Source organism: Gallinula chloropus (assembly GCF_964237585.1).
Source record: "Gallinula chloropus genome assembly, chromosome: 10".
Lineage (NCBI taxonomy): Eukaryota > Metazoa > Chordata > Aves > Gruiformes > Rallidae > Gallinula > Gallinula chloropus.
Genome location: NC_140095.1, coordinates 8666693 through 8681918, shown reverse-complemented (window position 1 = coordinate 8681918; position 15226 = coordinate 8666693). Strand labels below are relative to the sequence as shown.

The 15226-nt window shown below is 51.4% G+C and overlaps 1 protein-coding gene across 1 annotated transcript in view; it reads left to right on the top strand.

Annotated features, from left to right (window-relative positions):
• The window catches only part of SIL1 (SIL1 nucleotide exchange factor), a 97477-nt gene that overhangs the window by 25876 nt on the left and 56375 nt on the right, over positions 1–15226 (top strand). Inside the window, exons 3-4 of the mRNA XM_084268557.1 lie at positions 1336–1450; positions 5502–5637. Of these exons, the coding sequence (XP_084124683.1) occupies positions 1340–1450; positions 5502–5637 (247 nt within the window). The 5' untranslated portion in view covers positions 1336–1339. The remainder of the gene's footprint in view (positions 1–1335; positions 1451–5501; positions 5638–15226) is intronic.

Below are 15226 nucleotides of genomic sequence, written 5' to 3'. Positions count from 1 at the left end.
GATGCAGTGCTTTGCCTTTTATGTGCTCTGTTTAATTATTTTTGGCTAAAGCAGGAAGAGGAAGAAGGAACATAACAGAGTGAGGAGACAAGGTAAAGGGGTGGAAGGAGAGGACTCCCTCTGTGTCCCGGAAGTCTTTTGGGGACAGAGATCCTTTGGTGGCAGGAGATGGTGTTGGGTGTGCATGGGAAGTGTGTTTTCTGCTTTGTGGAGTAGAAGATGGTTGCTTCAAGGGAGGAAAAAAAATGATCTGTGATGTGATGTGCCATCCTGATGGACAACAAAGACACTGAGAAAGATATTTAGGACTGCTTGTATGGGAGGAAACTCTTTAAAACCTGGATAAGAGTAGGAGCAGACTTGATGGAGGGATGAGTAATGAAGGAGTGTTTGAACGGAACTAATCAGTCCCATCTTCTTTCAAAAGACCTCATTTAGTTTAATTTAGCAGCGTGTAAATTTAGAGCCAATCAAAGGAAACACTTCTCCAGCCTGTGTGCTGGCAGGCTGCTCCTCTCCCTACCCCAGCGTGAGAAGCTGCGAGCTCAGCGCCGTGGGTGGATGTCGAGCCTCGTGTTGCGAGGCAGCGGGGCCGCGCGCGAGCGTGGTTACACACGCAGCTCCCCACGAGCTGTACCGGGGTGACTGGCAGCCACTGGAGCAGGACCTGTCTCTCTCTAACCCCCTTCCTAGCTCAGGACGTCTGTGGTCGGTCAGGGTGCCTGTATGGTCTGTTGTAGGTGTGGACAGAAGCCTGCTGGGGGGCTTGAGGGCTGGAGAAGCTGGGTCAGGACAGTGGGAAAAGCCTCATGCTGTAGGAGCCACCAAACAAACCTTGGAAAAATGTTGTCTTCAAGAAAAGCCTGTGTATGGGGTCTGATAAGCTCCTGGTGCTCTGATGGCTGGTAGCTCTGTTTAATTTGACTTAACACAACTACTTCTGTGCTGAAGATGCAGCACAGACATAGAGTTAAGATGCAGCATGGGACTGCACTCATTTTTAGTTCCCCCGTTGTTGTCACCTGTGGCACTAACACAGGGATTTAAACAGGACTCACAGGTCTCCTCATGTTTTCCAGGACAGATCCAAGTCCCTGTGGGGTCCATATGCTCTCCTTTGTCATTACCTGTCCTAAACTCCTTTAGCAGTGCAGTCGGCACCCCTTGTTGTCAGCTGCCCCCCATGAGACCCATTTGCTAACACTGTGAGGTGCTCAGTGTCCCGTGGTGCTGCACCCCTGAATCCATGGGGCTTCACAAAACATGCTGGAAAGGATGCTGGAACCTGAGAAAACATGGACTAAAGCACTCTTGGTTTTGTTCTTCGCATTTCAGGCTGATGGCGATGTCTCATTGGGCTGGTCTCCTCTCCTCTGCTGCCAAAGTCTACCTGCTGGTCTTGCTGGGTTCTGCAGTGTTCTCCCAGTCAAGCCTGAGCGACAGAGTTCCTGTAAGTGTTGGCTGCTCTGGCCGGAATCCTCAGAGCAAAGGGCTGTCCAGCTACCAGAGTCCCTGGGGTGGGGGGGTGACAGCCCCTGAAGGGCCAAGGAGGGTGTTGCAGCCACTGGTGGATCACCTCTCCTCGACAGCGGGTCTCCAGTATCAATATCTCAGAAGGGCTGCTTCTTTCTTGAGACAGCTTGCCTCGCCCCAGGAAATCCAGAACATGCTCAGTCCCAAGGGTTTGCAACAGGAACAGTGTAGCCTGGGCAGCTCCTTCGTTGCTCTTTCTGTTTGGGGTTGCCACAGGTTCCTCCCGTTGTAAGAGGCAAAGGTAATGATGCAGTCTAGTGGCAAGGAGAGGGGAAGAAGTGGCCTGATATCGGTTCCTAGCTGTGAGTCACCAATAGTGAGTCAGGCTTAGGAGAGCATCCTCTCAGGCCTTGTGCCCCATGGGTGTGGATTTTGCTACTCGTGAGGTTGTTTTGAAGCCATGGTTGAGGTGAGTGGATGCTGCCTGCCCTTGTGTGCTTGTCCAGGGCTGCAGAACTCCCCTGGATTGGATTCTGCTGCCAGATTAACACATCTGGAAAGCTTCCTTGAGGAAGGTCAAGCAGTAGAGGGTGGTGGGTTTTTAGTATAATTAATGCTATGGCTTAAAGCAGAGTACCCCAGCCACACTGGTGTTAGGGGATCGCTGGACCCCATGTCCCTGGACACCTGTTCCTGCCTTTGCTGGACTGTGGGTCGTGTGGTGCAGCTGCCTGGGGGCTTTGCTGTTACCCAGAGCAAATCCAAGGGACAGAGTACATTAAGGGAGGAGATTCTACTCCACTCTTGTGAGACTCCACTGGGAGTACTGTGTCCACCTCTGGGGACCTCAACATAAGAAGGATGTGGACCTGTTGGAATGGGTCCAGAGAAGGTCACAAAGATGACCAGGGGGCTGGAGCACCTCTCCTATGAAGCCAGGCTGAGAGAATTGGGGTTGTTAAGCCTGGAGAAGAAAAGGCTCTGGAGAGCTCTTATAGCACCTTCCAGTCCCAGAAGGGGCTACAAGAAAGCTGGGGACAGACTTTTTAGAAGGGCCTGGAGTGATAGGATGAAGGGAAATTGTTTTAAATTGGAAGGGGGTATACTTAGATTGGGTATTAGGAAAAAAATTCTTCACTCTGAGGGTGGTGAGGCCCTGGCACAGGCTGCACAGGGAGGTGGTGGCTGCCCCCTCCCTGGAGATATTCAAGGCTGGGTTGGATGGGGCCTTGAACAACCTGGTTTGGTGAGAGGTGTCCCTGCCCATGGCAGGGGATTGGAACTTGAGGATCTTTAAGGTCCCTTCCAGCCCAAACCATCCTGTGATTCTATAAGCACTGTAAGCCAGTGCTTCAGGCCCACCCGTGGTCACGTAGCAACGAGCTGATTTGTCTGTATTGCAGGGAGGGAGAGGAGGAGGCTGAAGATAGAGCAGAGTCATCTCAGCTGGACAAGAAGACAGGGACAGCCCCAGTGCCTGAACTGGCAGCAGCCTGGCACTGAGGTGTGGGCAGGATTGCTGCAGTGGGTGGTGAAGTCTCCCATCACCTTACCCTGCACTCCCTCTGCCCCGACTTCGTGGTGGCCACATCCCTCCTTTATCACAAACAGGCTGCGGATGGTCTCACACCTCAGGTTGTGGCGCTTGACTTCAGGCTGATAAAGCAGGGCAGCTGTTCTGCCTTTGAGGAAATCTCTGTTCTTTAGGAAACATCGTTTTTCCTGCTATTTTAATTATGAAAAGGAACTGCAACAGATCCCACCTAATTTCTGCATAAACGAAGAGTCGCTTCTGTCTTGTCCAGTTTTGCCCCAAAGACTCTCAAAACCGGGGTGCTACGAAACAACTGCAGGCCAAGCAGTGGCAGTAATGTTTAAAGGAACTGAGTTGCATCCTATTACCCTTCCTGAACATTCCAACCGCAGCACTGCTCTTGAGCAGAGCCAGTAAACATCAGCCATCTCCATTATGTGTTCCAACAGATACAGCGCTCGGAGGCCCGTTGGTAAATTTACAATGGCCTGTATCGTTAAGTCCCTCTTGGATAATAATACAGCAGCGTAAATAAGCTAAGTAATAACTGCTCTGACTCATTTCTTTTAGTCCTGTTGAGTCTTGGCTCGGGAAACGCCAGCATTGATTTTCATCTGCAGAACCTGGCTTTTTATGTTTATGATTGTTACTGAGCTTTAACCATTCGTCCTCATCCCAACAATTCGGAGCCTCTGATGCGCTGAGCGAGAGCGGGGGTTAGGGGCTGTTTGCCCACGCGCTGCTGAGATTCTGGTGCCTTCTGACAGGTGCAATAAACACACTGTATAGGTTTGTCAGCCGTCCTCGGGTGTTATCGCCGTTGTCGGTAATTGTACGTGGTTCTGCTCAAGCTGAATGTTTCTCTTGCTCAGAATCGCTCTCCTTGGCTGGGTAAAGGGATGTTTATATGCAAAGCGTAGAATCACAGACTGCTCTGGGTTGGAAGGGACCCCAATGATCATACAGTTCCAAACCCCCTGCCACAGGCAGGGCCACCAACCTCCAGGCCTGCAGCTACGCAAGGTTGCCCAGGGCCCCATCCAACCTGGCCTTGAACACCCCCAGGGATGGGGCACCCATCCCCTCTCTGGGCAGCCTGTTCCAGCCCCTCACCACTCTCTCTGTAAAGAACTTCCCCCAATATCTAATCTAACCCTTCCCTCCTTCAGCTTCACTCCATCCCCCTTGCTCTGCCATTATCTACCCCTTTAAAAAGTCGATTTAAAAAGCACCCAGATTCTGCCAGAAAATACGCATGGGTCCTCCCAGGACGTGAAGACAGGACATGGCCTAAAATTCCCAGTTAACCTCCTAACTGACTTTTCCCCATGAAAACATTGGAAGATTAATATCAAAACACTTCATGAACCAAGCCATAACTCTTACTCTAATTGCCAACAATCAGGAATAATCCTTCCCTACAGGCTGGTTATTTGAAATTACTCAGCGGCGGGCGGCGTTCTCAGAGATCTCAGGAACCGGTAACACTGGTGTCATAGGAACCTGGACAATTAGCCTGGACCAGCTATCTGTTCCCATGAACCAGAGTAGCAGAGACCTCCTTCCCGAGCCGTTCACAGCCCGGTGTGCGATAGTATGAGCTCGTTACTTGCCATGCACTCAGTAATTTTACCCGTGGCGGTTTTACATGACTCCCACAGCTCCCCAGGGAGACGTTCCGCTCAGCAGCGAGGTTTCCCTCGCAGCAAGGTTTCTTTTTCCCCACCCTCCCTCCCTCCCCCTGCTTTTCATCCTCGGGTTTTGCCTTTGTGTCGTGTCACGCCGCTCGCGCTAGCTGATGCGCCGCACCTCTGCCGCTCGCGTGCTGCGCTGGCGACGTGGGTGGCGATTAAATCGCTGCCTCATTGTTTTACAAGACTTGGGAGGATCCTGGGAACGGGGAAAGAAAAGGATGCTCGTGTTTTGTATCGTGTGGGCAATTCGGTGTGTTTTCCCCATGTCCTATTTTGGAAATAGCTGAACTATTTTAGCTGAAATCCTCTCCAAGCCTGAAATAAGTGCATTTAAGGAAAAGAAACCCCCCTCTACTGCAAAACAAAGCAATGCAATGACCAGCACTCGGGGCGTTCTGCTCGGGTGGAAAATTGCAGCTGAAAAAGTTTCAAGTTTGACATATTTTCAAGCAAGGGAAAACAGGGTCTTAGTACATTACACAACCCTAACAATAGGCAGGGCTCCTGGCTCCCAGTGTCAGGCAGGTGAGGCTCTGCGAAAGCTCATTTGAAACCTGCAGCCGGCACTGGAATAGGAAATAAGCTGCGCTGCTTTGTTCAGCACAAATGTCATGGTAGTTATGCATGTTTAACCTTTAATATACTTTAAATCTAAATTTAACCATGTGGAAAGAATATCAGATGTCAAAAAAAAAAAAATTAAAAAAATCTGCTGGCGAGGGGAAAAATTTTGTATTCTCAGCCGGCACTAAATTACCCAGATGCAATTGCTAACGAGCTGAATCTCTTCTATCCAAAAGGAGTTCGCCCTTACAAAAATAGAAGACAGCGACATAAAAGATGACAGCAGGAAAGAGCCCGTAACAGAAGATGATGCTGATCCTGAAGACCTGGAAGTGTTTTACCCTACACATCAGTGGCAGACCCTCCGTCCAGGTAATGCGCTGATGAGTAATTATAGCATCCCTCTGAAACCCTGCTGCTGGAGGCCTTGTTGGGGCTCAAAGGCCGTGTTTGTTCCCATGACAATGTGTTGTTTTTCTGGCACTCAAAGCGGTTTGGACCTGGCGACCCAATACAGGGACAGGGGAGGGTTGCCAGACTGGCTGGGAGTGGGGATGGACGCTCACTGGAGTGGGAGGAGTGGGCTGCTGGTCCCGACGTGCTCACAAGCCCTTTCTGTCCTTGTACACATTTCAAGGGACAGATCTGATGTTTGCTGGCTCACGGTGTCCCAGGTCTGCTGCGTGCTGCTGTGGGCCAGTGAAATGTTGCTTGGTGGCAGCCAGGTTAAGGGTTGTCAGTGCAACACTGCACAGCTTTCTCTAGTGTTCCTTGGCACTATGAAACCCAGCTTTTATCCCTAGCTGCACACCACACAAACACATCTCTGCCTTTCATTTTTTGGGGGTTTGGTGTCTTTTATTAGGTCTGTTTGGGACATGTGGTATGAAAACACCAGCTGAGCAGGCTGGCTCTGCTTCAGAAACCCCTGTGCTGGGGAAGGGCTCTGGAGAGGATGAGCTGGTTTAAACGCAGAGGGGTGCATGTGTGCACACGTATTTCAGCAGTCAAGATGAGCAGTAAGCCCTCCTCTGGGGTCTTGGGCGAGGGGTTTAATCCACTTGTGCTTTGGTGTCCTCATGTATATGCAGGTGTAATGCCTTCCCACCTCAGAAGGGTGAACTAAGTAGTAATTAATTTTTATAAAGTGCTCTGAATTCCAAAGCACTTTATCCTCGGCTCAGTATTATCATTGAATGAATAAATATGGGATCCATTTGTCTTGAAATTTCTGCCAGATACAGCAGAATGACTTTTCCAAATGTAAATCTTTGTCTAACATAAAAGCCTAGCAAAAGCCCCTGCGTTTCGGGAAGCTGCAGTGTCTGCTTCTACCCCATGTCCATATCATTGTGTATGGAAGGCGGGTGGTGACCCTGCTCAGCATTCGGGCTGGCACATCCCCACCACCCTTGATGCAGAATATGTACACACTTGCAGTCATTACCAGCATCGTTGCTGGGTTTAGTCAGAAGCACTTTCTCCATCTCTTGTTTGCCTTTTTTTGGGTGGCAGTTCCGTGCTGGGCCTGTAACTGCTGCTGAGTCCCCACATCCACAGGTGGGAGAAGAATTTCAGTTGTGCATAATGGTGGCCTGCCTCATCTGCTGGTCACCACAGCTCCTCTGTGCAGGCAGATTTGGGGAGAAACCTGTCAGAAAGAGGAGTCTTCCTTACCCTCCCCCAGCACCCTGGGATTTTGTCTTTCAGGGGTTTCTCTGAAGTGAAATCCCATGTGTGGACTGTGACTCTCACTTGTTAGCGTGTGCGTTGCCTGAAGCAAGGCTGGGGAACCTGCTGCCTCCACGAGCCCATCCCTGCAGCCTCTGACCTTCAGGCACAGCTCGGTGCTGGGGAGGCTGTTGGCCCACAGGATGAGGGGAGCCTTTCAGTCCTTGAAGGGAGCTGCAGCATCAGCAGTGTGCTTTACCCACTGGTGCCACATCTTCCTGTGTTTTCTGATGGGATCTCGCTCGTGCATAGCTGAGCGGGGTCTTGGCTGGTGTGTGCTAAGCACAGGCCAGGGTGAACCACAGTGTGCTGCTTGGAGGTTTGCTTTCTGCTGCCCACCTCTCTCCTGTCTTGCACCGTGTCCCTGCAGTGAACAGGGCCATTCTGTCCTGGGGAAGCACCAGTTTTGATCTGAAATCTGCATTTCCAGTTCTGAACAGTGGAAGGGAACTCAGAGTTGGGTTTCCCCCCACCATCACACTCCTCTCTCATCTTGCTTCCTCTTCCTGAGATCAACCCAGAATTCCTACACTTCTGCCTAGGCCTGTGGCTGCTCATCTTTTACACACATATTTGCAATGTTATTCTCCTGTTTTTCTAGCTCCCTGTCACTAATTGCATCAGACTGTGTTTCCGCTGGGACTGCAGCAGTGTCGTCAACCTGTAACCTGTCAGATCCCCCCACCAGGTGCAGCTGTTATTGTGTATATACTACTGCTGTGTGGTTGTTTGCTCGCTGCCTACAGTGCGAGCTGGGTTTTGATCAAGTGCTTTCTTGCACTTTGAGCATGCTTCCAGCTGCTGGAGGTGGCTGGATGCAAACAGAGAGAGACGGGTACCCTGAGAGCTCTGCCGCCTGCGATCTGGAAGCAAGGAGATCAGTTGTCTCCTCTGCCAGGTTGGTGAAGCTTCACAAGTCCTTTAACACTTTGTTAGGTGCTCACCTCCTTTTCCATCCGGTGCTAAATAATGCACCAGGCATGCCTGGGTTAGGAAGGATGCATGTGCCTTGGAAAGCTCTCCCAGCACCTCTGTTAGTTTGCTTTTTGTTGGTATCATTTGAGGAAATGATGGAGATATATTGAAGATATCTGGAGGACTTTTTGCTCTGCTCTTGGATGGCATCCGTAGGAACTTCCAGGCTGGTTGGGTTTTAACAAGTAATGGATGGATGTTCACACCTGTGGTCAGGTATCTGTCCCTCCACAGATACAGCAGTTTTTTGGAGTTGTGCTTCCTCTGGTGATGTTTTTCCCAGGTGGTGGTACCCTTTTGAGCTGGAAGTTCTCCGGAGAAACTTAGCAGAGTTACTGCTCACATATTAAGCTCTTCCTTTGCATGGAGGTGAGTGTGTCAGCACACAGAAACACCCACACTGCCTTTCAACATGATCTTTGCCTGTGGATTATGGCAAACAAATACCAATTTCTTAGTCCTTGGGATGATGAATGGAAGGATTGGAGGGTGTGGATGGTCTTCTCTGTAAAATCGAGAGCTTTCTTTGGTGTTCTGTATATAAACACATTTCTCCCACATCTGTAGGTGGCCTCAAATCTGCCACCACCATCCTAGAGCACAGGAAAGCTTCATTTCCCAGGACTCTCCTCCTTTTGCTACTTGGACACCGTGCTTCCCGCTGTTCCTTTTGTGTTCCTGGTGATGGGAAGTCAGATTGCTCCGAGCGTTTAATCACATCGCTGACCAGCACATTCCCACTTGGTGTTGGGGTCAGCAGTGGCTCGTGTGTGAAGACATTGCTGTGAAGATTAAGAAGGATATAAAAGGCAAGGGTTTAACTGGGAAAGAAGAAGGGGGTTAATCATCTCCTCAGCAGCGGCCAGCACTGCGGGGAGCCTCTGCAGACAGCCTGCGTCCACCTCCCCGCTCCCTGACGTGGCAGAATCTTGCTGGCAGGTTTCTAGGCCGACAGGTCGAAGCTGGGAATTAACCTGTCCAGTTTCCCAATCCCAACACACTGAGCTAGAGCCTCACCTCCCTGAAATAGCAAAATATTTGTAGCCTGTTCCATGTGCTTTGTGTTTGAGAGGAACCAGCAGTGGGGTGCAGAAAGGCTGCCAGGGTGTGGAGCAGCTCCCCACGGGCTGGAGACATGGAGTAGAACCTTCCCTTGGCGATGGGAATGCTGCGGCCTCGGGTCTCTCTCGGCTTTGGGTGGCGTGTCTCAGTGTGTAGCCAGATAGACCACACGGTGCAGGAGCTTGACCGGCCTGTACCTTTAGCTGTGGTTAAAGTTCTGGCTTGCAGAGCACCGTGCTGCTACCTGCAGTTCCTCCATAGCATTTTTGCCGCTCAGAGTCATTTTCCTAAGTGCCTAATTATATTGCAGTTAAAAAATAAGAAGCCATGACTGGTGCTGTTGATCAAACTGCCAGAGTGAGGTTGATGTGAGCACGCTGGTGTTGCTGCCTCTGCGAAGATGAAACCGTCTCAGTTCAGCAGGGAGCTGATGATACATCGCTTAGCATTTCAATAGCCATGGCTGCGGCTTCCCAGGCTCCTCAGGCTGCTTTCTCTGTCGGTGGCTTTGCTGTTCCTACTCGTCTGGGTCTTCCCCTGTCTCGTGTGTGGCACAAACAAGGGTTTCCACGTATGAAAAACAGTTCTCAAAGAAAGCATTCACGTTGGGGAGGTAATTTGAGAAGCTGCTTTGAAGGACCTGCTGTGGTTTCAGAAAGAACAGGCTCAGGATGGGGATTAACTCGGTCTGATTTCATCGCTGGTCTTTGTCTTTCGGGAGGTTTCAGCAGCTGAGAGAGCCAGAACAGGGTTTAAAAGCTGGGAGAGAAGGTAATGGCAGGAGGGATCCCTTTGGCTCAAGAGTCCTGTGTGTGCCTCTGTCCTGTGCCAGGTGTTGTAGTTTCACGTGGCTGGGTTCTGGTGGAGAAGGGGTGCTGCAGGGGTGACTTCTGCAAGGAGCACCAGCAGCTCTCTGCAGCCCCACAGAGCAAACACCAGCCGGCTCAAGGCTGGAGTCACTTCTGACCAAGGCCGAGCCCATCAGCCATGGTCACAGCGCCTCTGGGAGTCACAGTGAGGAGAAAAGCCCACCAGCAGCAGCTCTGTGCCCCAGAGGAGGGAGTGCAGCCTTCTTGGTGAGAAAACCCTCTACACTGACTACGTGGAGTGCTCAGGTTTAGGAGCAGAGCGGGACTGAGGTGGGGTTTTCGTGTATCGGGGTGAGTGCTGGCCCGTGCTCGCAGTGGGGTTACTCGTGCAGCACGTTCCACCAACACCTCATTACGCTTCTGAGCAGCGGGGATGAAACTCTGCAGCTCCTCTAACATGCAGCCCCGGGCTTGGCCGTTGGGTGTAGCCAAAACAAGGGTGGAACGATGTATTTTCACCTGAGACAAGCTGTGACCCCTGCTAGCTGGGTGCAGGACTCCCTGCCCCATGGTGTGTTACAGACCAGTTGTAAAGAGGTTGTAAACCAGGTGAGGGAGGTGTTTGAGGGGTTTTTTTTGGTGCAACAGGAGGAAATTAGGCTGCTTTGTAAAAATCTTTCCCAACTTGGCTTTAGTGATGCTCTGACTGAGGGCATTAAAACATCAGGGCAGCATCAGTGAGGAGGGCAAGTCTGTTGGCTGCACTGCAGCCCGTGGGAATCCTTCATGTGGCTCAATTTACGCTGTTTGGTGAGGGAAACACTGCTTTGAAAAGGCTGTTTTCTGGAGAAGAAATCTCTCTCTCCTCTCTTTTATCTTCTTTCTGCCAAGGCAGGGGTGCTGCTGAGCGGTGCTTAGGCGTGTGCTGGGTGATGAGGAACATCTTGCTGTGGTTTTTATGAGCAGGCAGGCTCTGTTTTCTGCAGCAACGTTAATAATGTTCGTGTGACTGTTTAGAAGGATGAACCTCATTAAAGAAGAGGTATTTAATAACGGGCCTATTTTTATCTCTGTCTTTATCTAACAATCTGTGCATTTATTTCAAGCTTGTAACTGTGCTTTGGGAGAAAAATGTTTTCCAGGAGGAAAAACATTTGGAGAGTGCACACAGCCATGTTTGTCTTGAATTTCCAGTTTGAGTATCTTCCCTCTTCCTTCCAGAGCAAGGCAGCCATGCCAGGACCTTGGCTCCAGGGTTTTTATCAGGTACTATGGGAAAGTCTTGTCCAGAGAGAGTGCCTTGGGTTCCAGGTTTGATGAGATGTAACTAGAGGGACTCCCTTGCACTTCAAACTCATGGTCTTGCTTTGTAGGACAGGCTCTTAGGTGTTGTGAGTGTGGGCTCACTTCACCAGCCCTCCATCCCTGTGAAACTCTGGAGGTTGCTTCTGTGGCCAGGAAAGTGTGGAATTCCCCCCAAAACACCATCATGGATGCTGGGGCTCAGAAAATCATCTAGCACAACCTCATGGCCTTCAGAAGTGGTTCCTCTCCCTGCTTTGGTGACTGAAGGCTCCCAGAGCAGTTATTTTCCCAGGTTGGGAATTATTTTCCCTGGCATGAGGGCAGAGCAGTGCTGCTCCTGGGGCGTGGGGCTGCGGCCCGTGTGTGACCACACGCTCCTGGAGAGCTTGGCAGCTAGGTCTGGAGGTCAGGCCTTGTGCAGAGTGGATGCATTTCTACATTTGCAATTTTATTATGTCATTTCATAAATAAATCCCTGACCTATTGATGTAATGTGGCCCTCGTGTTGTCAGCCTGCTCTCCTGTATTTCATCTCCTCTGCTGAGGCACCGTCTTTCCAGTTCCTCCCACATCCGTCCCCTCAGCGCCCGGGTTCTGTGTCCAGGCTGCTGCCTTGGCTGAGCGTTTCTCAAGGCAGAGGAGCTGCTTGTCGCACACACACAGCCTGGCACCAGCAGGACCACTGCTGGATATCAACATCTTTGTTGGTGACATGGGCAGTGGGATGGAGTGTGGGATGGGAAATGGGCAGCCTCTTCTCCATGGTCTGTGGGGACAGGACAAGGGACGATGGCCTCAGGTTGGAGCACAGGGAGTTCCACACCAATCTGGGGAAGAACTTCTTCCCAGTGAGGGTGAGGGAGCCCTGGGACAGGCTGCCCAGGGGGTGTGGAGTCTCCTTCTCTGGAGAGATTCCAGCCCTGTCTGGACACCGACCTGTGTGCCCTGTCCTAGGGACTCTGCTTTGGCAGGGGGTTGGACCCCATGGGCTCTGCAGGTCCCTTCCAACCCCTACGATTTTGTGACTCTGATTTTCCTTCAGCCCAGAGATTGTGTTTTTCTCTCTCCTGTTTTTTCTGCCTGCTCCTCAGGACTGCAGGGAACTTCACTTGGGTCATTCACTTGCACCAGGATGTTCTGTGAATACCCAGCTAATGTATGCAGCCTGTCACTCTGTATTTCTGCTCCTCTTCTCCTGGAGATCTCCCAGGGTTGCAGAGACCTTGCAAGCGCCAATGGCAGTAACGGGCCTGTGCCTCTGCTCCTGCAGAGTCAGAGAGGGAAAAACCCCACCAGGCTGCACGCCTGCCCGTCTCTGCAGGGAAGGAATAAATAGAACTGATCCACAATTTACATTTTAACCCCCAACCAGATTTTATTTTTAGGATCTGTCCCTCAGCCCGAGCGAAACCTTTCCATTCCTGTCTCCTGGTGTTGCTAAAAACACCTCTCAGGGATCACTGAGACTATTTTAAGATGCATTTGCATTTTGATACAATCTGCTTTTCTTATTTGAAACAAAGCTTGATGTTCTTCATTAATTATACCATCATTTAACCTGCTATCCGGGTTGCTGCTAATTACAGTTATCTCACTTGTGCACTTGATAACGTACAGAAATGACTAGACCTCTCTGTATCTCAATTAACTAGAGCTGTAACGAGGTGGCAAATGGAAAAGGTGTGGTATTTGCAGACTGTATGACATGGAGCTGGGAGGAGTGGCCGCTGCTCAGGGGGACCTTGGCAGTGACCAATAGAAGAAACTCTGTTTAAACATAGGTGCTTGGAAATTGGAGGAGGTCAGCTCCACCAGAGAGGTTGGGGAGTCTCCATCCTGGAAGACATTCACAGAATGATGGGGGTCGGCAGGGACCTCTGGAGATCATCCAGTCCAACCCCCTGTGATCCAGAGCAGGATCACACAGAGCAGGCAGCATGGGACAGTGTCCAGGATCAGGGGTTTGAATGTCTCCAGAGATGGAGACTCCCCAACCTCTCTGGGCAGCCTGGCCCAGGGCTCTGCCACCCTCCCCGTGAAGAAGTTCCTCCTCATGGTTGGGTGGAACTTCCTCTGTTTCAGTTTGTGCCCATGGCCCCTTGTCCTGTCCCTGGGAACCACTGAACACAGACTGACACATCCTCCTGCCCCCACCCCTCAAGGATTGATCAGCGTTGATGAGATCCCCCCTCAGTCTTCTCTAAGCTAAACAGTCCCAAGTCCCTGAGCCTCCCTTTGTAAGAGAGATGTTCTAGTCCCCTCAGCATCTCCATAGCCCTTTTTTGTACCCTCTTCAGCAGGTCCCTGTCCTTCTTGACTCAGGGAGCCCAGCACCACACCCAGCCAGAGTCTTGGGCAACCTGCTCGAGGTGACCTTGCTTGAGCGGGATGATCTCCAGAGGTGTCGTCCAACCTCAGCCAGGCTCTGACACTGTGCAGTGCTACCCTTGTTAAGACAGAGGATCTCTTGGTGGGCTCCAGAGACAACTGTGAATCCTGGTAGTGGTGCAGGCTGTTCCCCTTGCTAACATCAATCTGAATGGAGCAAACATGGGAAGAGTGGCTGGAGACTTTTCTGAAGAGAGGCAGCAGAAAGTGATGGCTGAGACCAGCAGGAGCCAGAGGCTGGACTGAGGGTGTCCTGCAGGACCAGAGGCGTTGCTGGAAGATGAGCCAGGGGCCTTTCACTTAAGCCCTCTTTTATCCTCCTTCCACCCACTTTGATCTCTTCAGATGCTCTCCACACCTTTGGATTACATCTTGAAGTAGAAAGGACGTTTCTAGAAGGAGGAGCAGAGCCAGGCTCCCTACAGAGCAGTGTATGTACCTCACCCTGCTGCCGGCAGGGAAAGCCCCGTGAGAGGAGGGAGCCATGTCAGCTAGAGCTGTTAATGCAGCTCCTTTGTGAGGAGGGAGTGTGTGTGTTCTTCATCCAGTGCCTTGAAGAGCCTCAGGTCAGGGGAAACCACCTCCACTGAGTGCTCCAGCTGACTGTGCTCTGCTGTGCTCGATAAACTGACCTGGGTCTGTTGGTTTGCTTTGTTTATTTTCTTGAAGTGGTGGAGAGATGGTTCATGTGATCCTTTCCCCCACCCCCACAGTGCAGATGATGCAGACCAGGATGGGAAATAGCATCTTTGTACTTGCCAAGTGTCTATTCCTGGTACAAAAAGACAGGGATCTCCTGGAGAGAGTCCAGCGAAAGGCTACGAAGGTGATTAAGGGCCTCGAGCATCTCCCCTATGAGGAAAGGCTGAGTGAGCTGGGGCTGTTCAGCCTGGAGAAAAGAAGACTGAGAGGGGATCTAATCAATGGTTATCAACATCTGAAGTGTTGGACACAGGGGGACATGGCCAGCCTCTTCTCAGTGTGTGTGGGGACAGGACAAGGGGTGATGGCCTCAAGTTGGACCACAGGGAGTTCCACACCAATATGGGGAAGAACTTCTTCCCAGTGAGGGTGAGGGAGCCCTGGGACAGGCTGCCCAGAGGGTGTGGAGTCTCCTTCTCTGGAGAGATTCCAGATCCATCTGGATGCCGACCTGTGTGCCCTGTCCTAGGGATCCTGCTTGGGCAGGGGGTTGGACCCCATGGGCTCTGGAGGTCCCTTCCAACCCCTGTGAATCCACAATGCAAGGCACTGGCCCTGTACAGCGTGAGTGCGAGGGTGAGTTCCTTGCAGGCTTAGGAACACTGCAGGACCACGTAAAGCAAGATGCTTGATGAAGACCACGCTCATACCCTCAGTCTGTGCAATCACTGAAGTGCACGTTGCAGCAGTAGCTGAGCTAGCAGCCCTGGAAGGGGACGTTTCCCCCAGTTCTGGCATGAGGAACTGGAGGACCTCTGTTTGAATGTGTTTTTCCATGAGGACCCCCTGGATCCTTGCACAGGGCTTGGTGGTGGGGCTGTTCTGCTGGCAGGGGCTGTGGTGCAGCCCAGCAGCACTCCTGTGTGATGCTCGGCCGCTCTCAGCGAGCTTCTGTTCTGAAATACGCTGTGCGTGAAGGTACCTTCATACTGGGTGAAGATGGGTGGTTTGGGGGGGTGAAGCCCACCTGTTAGCCTGTCAGGTGTCAG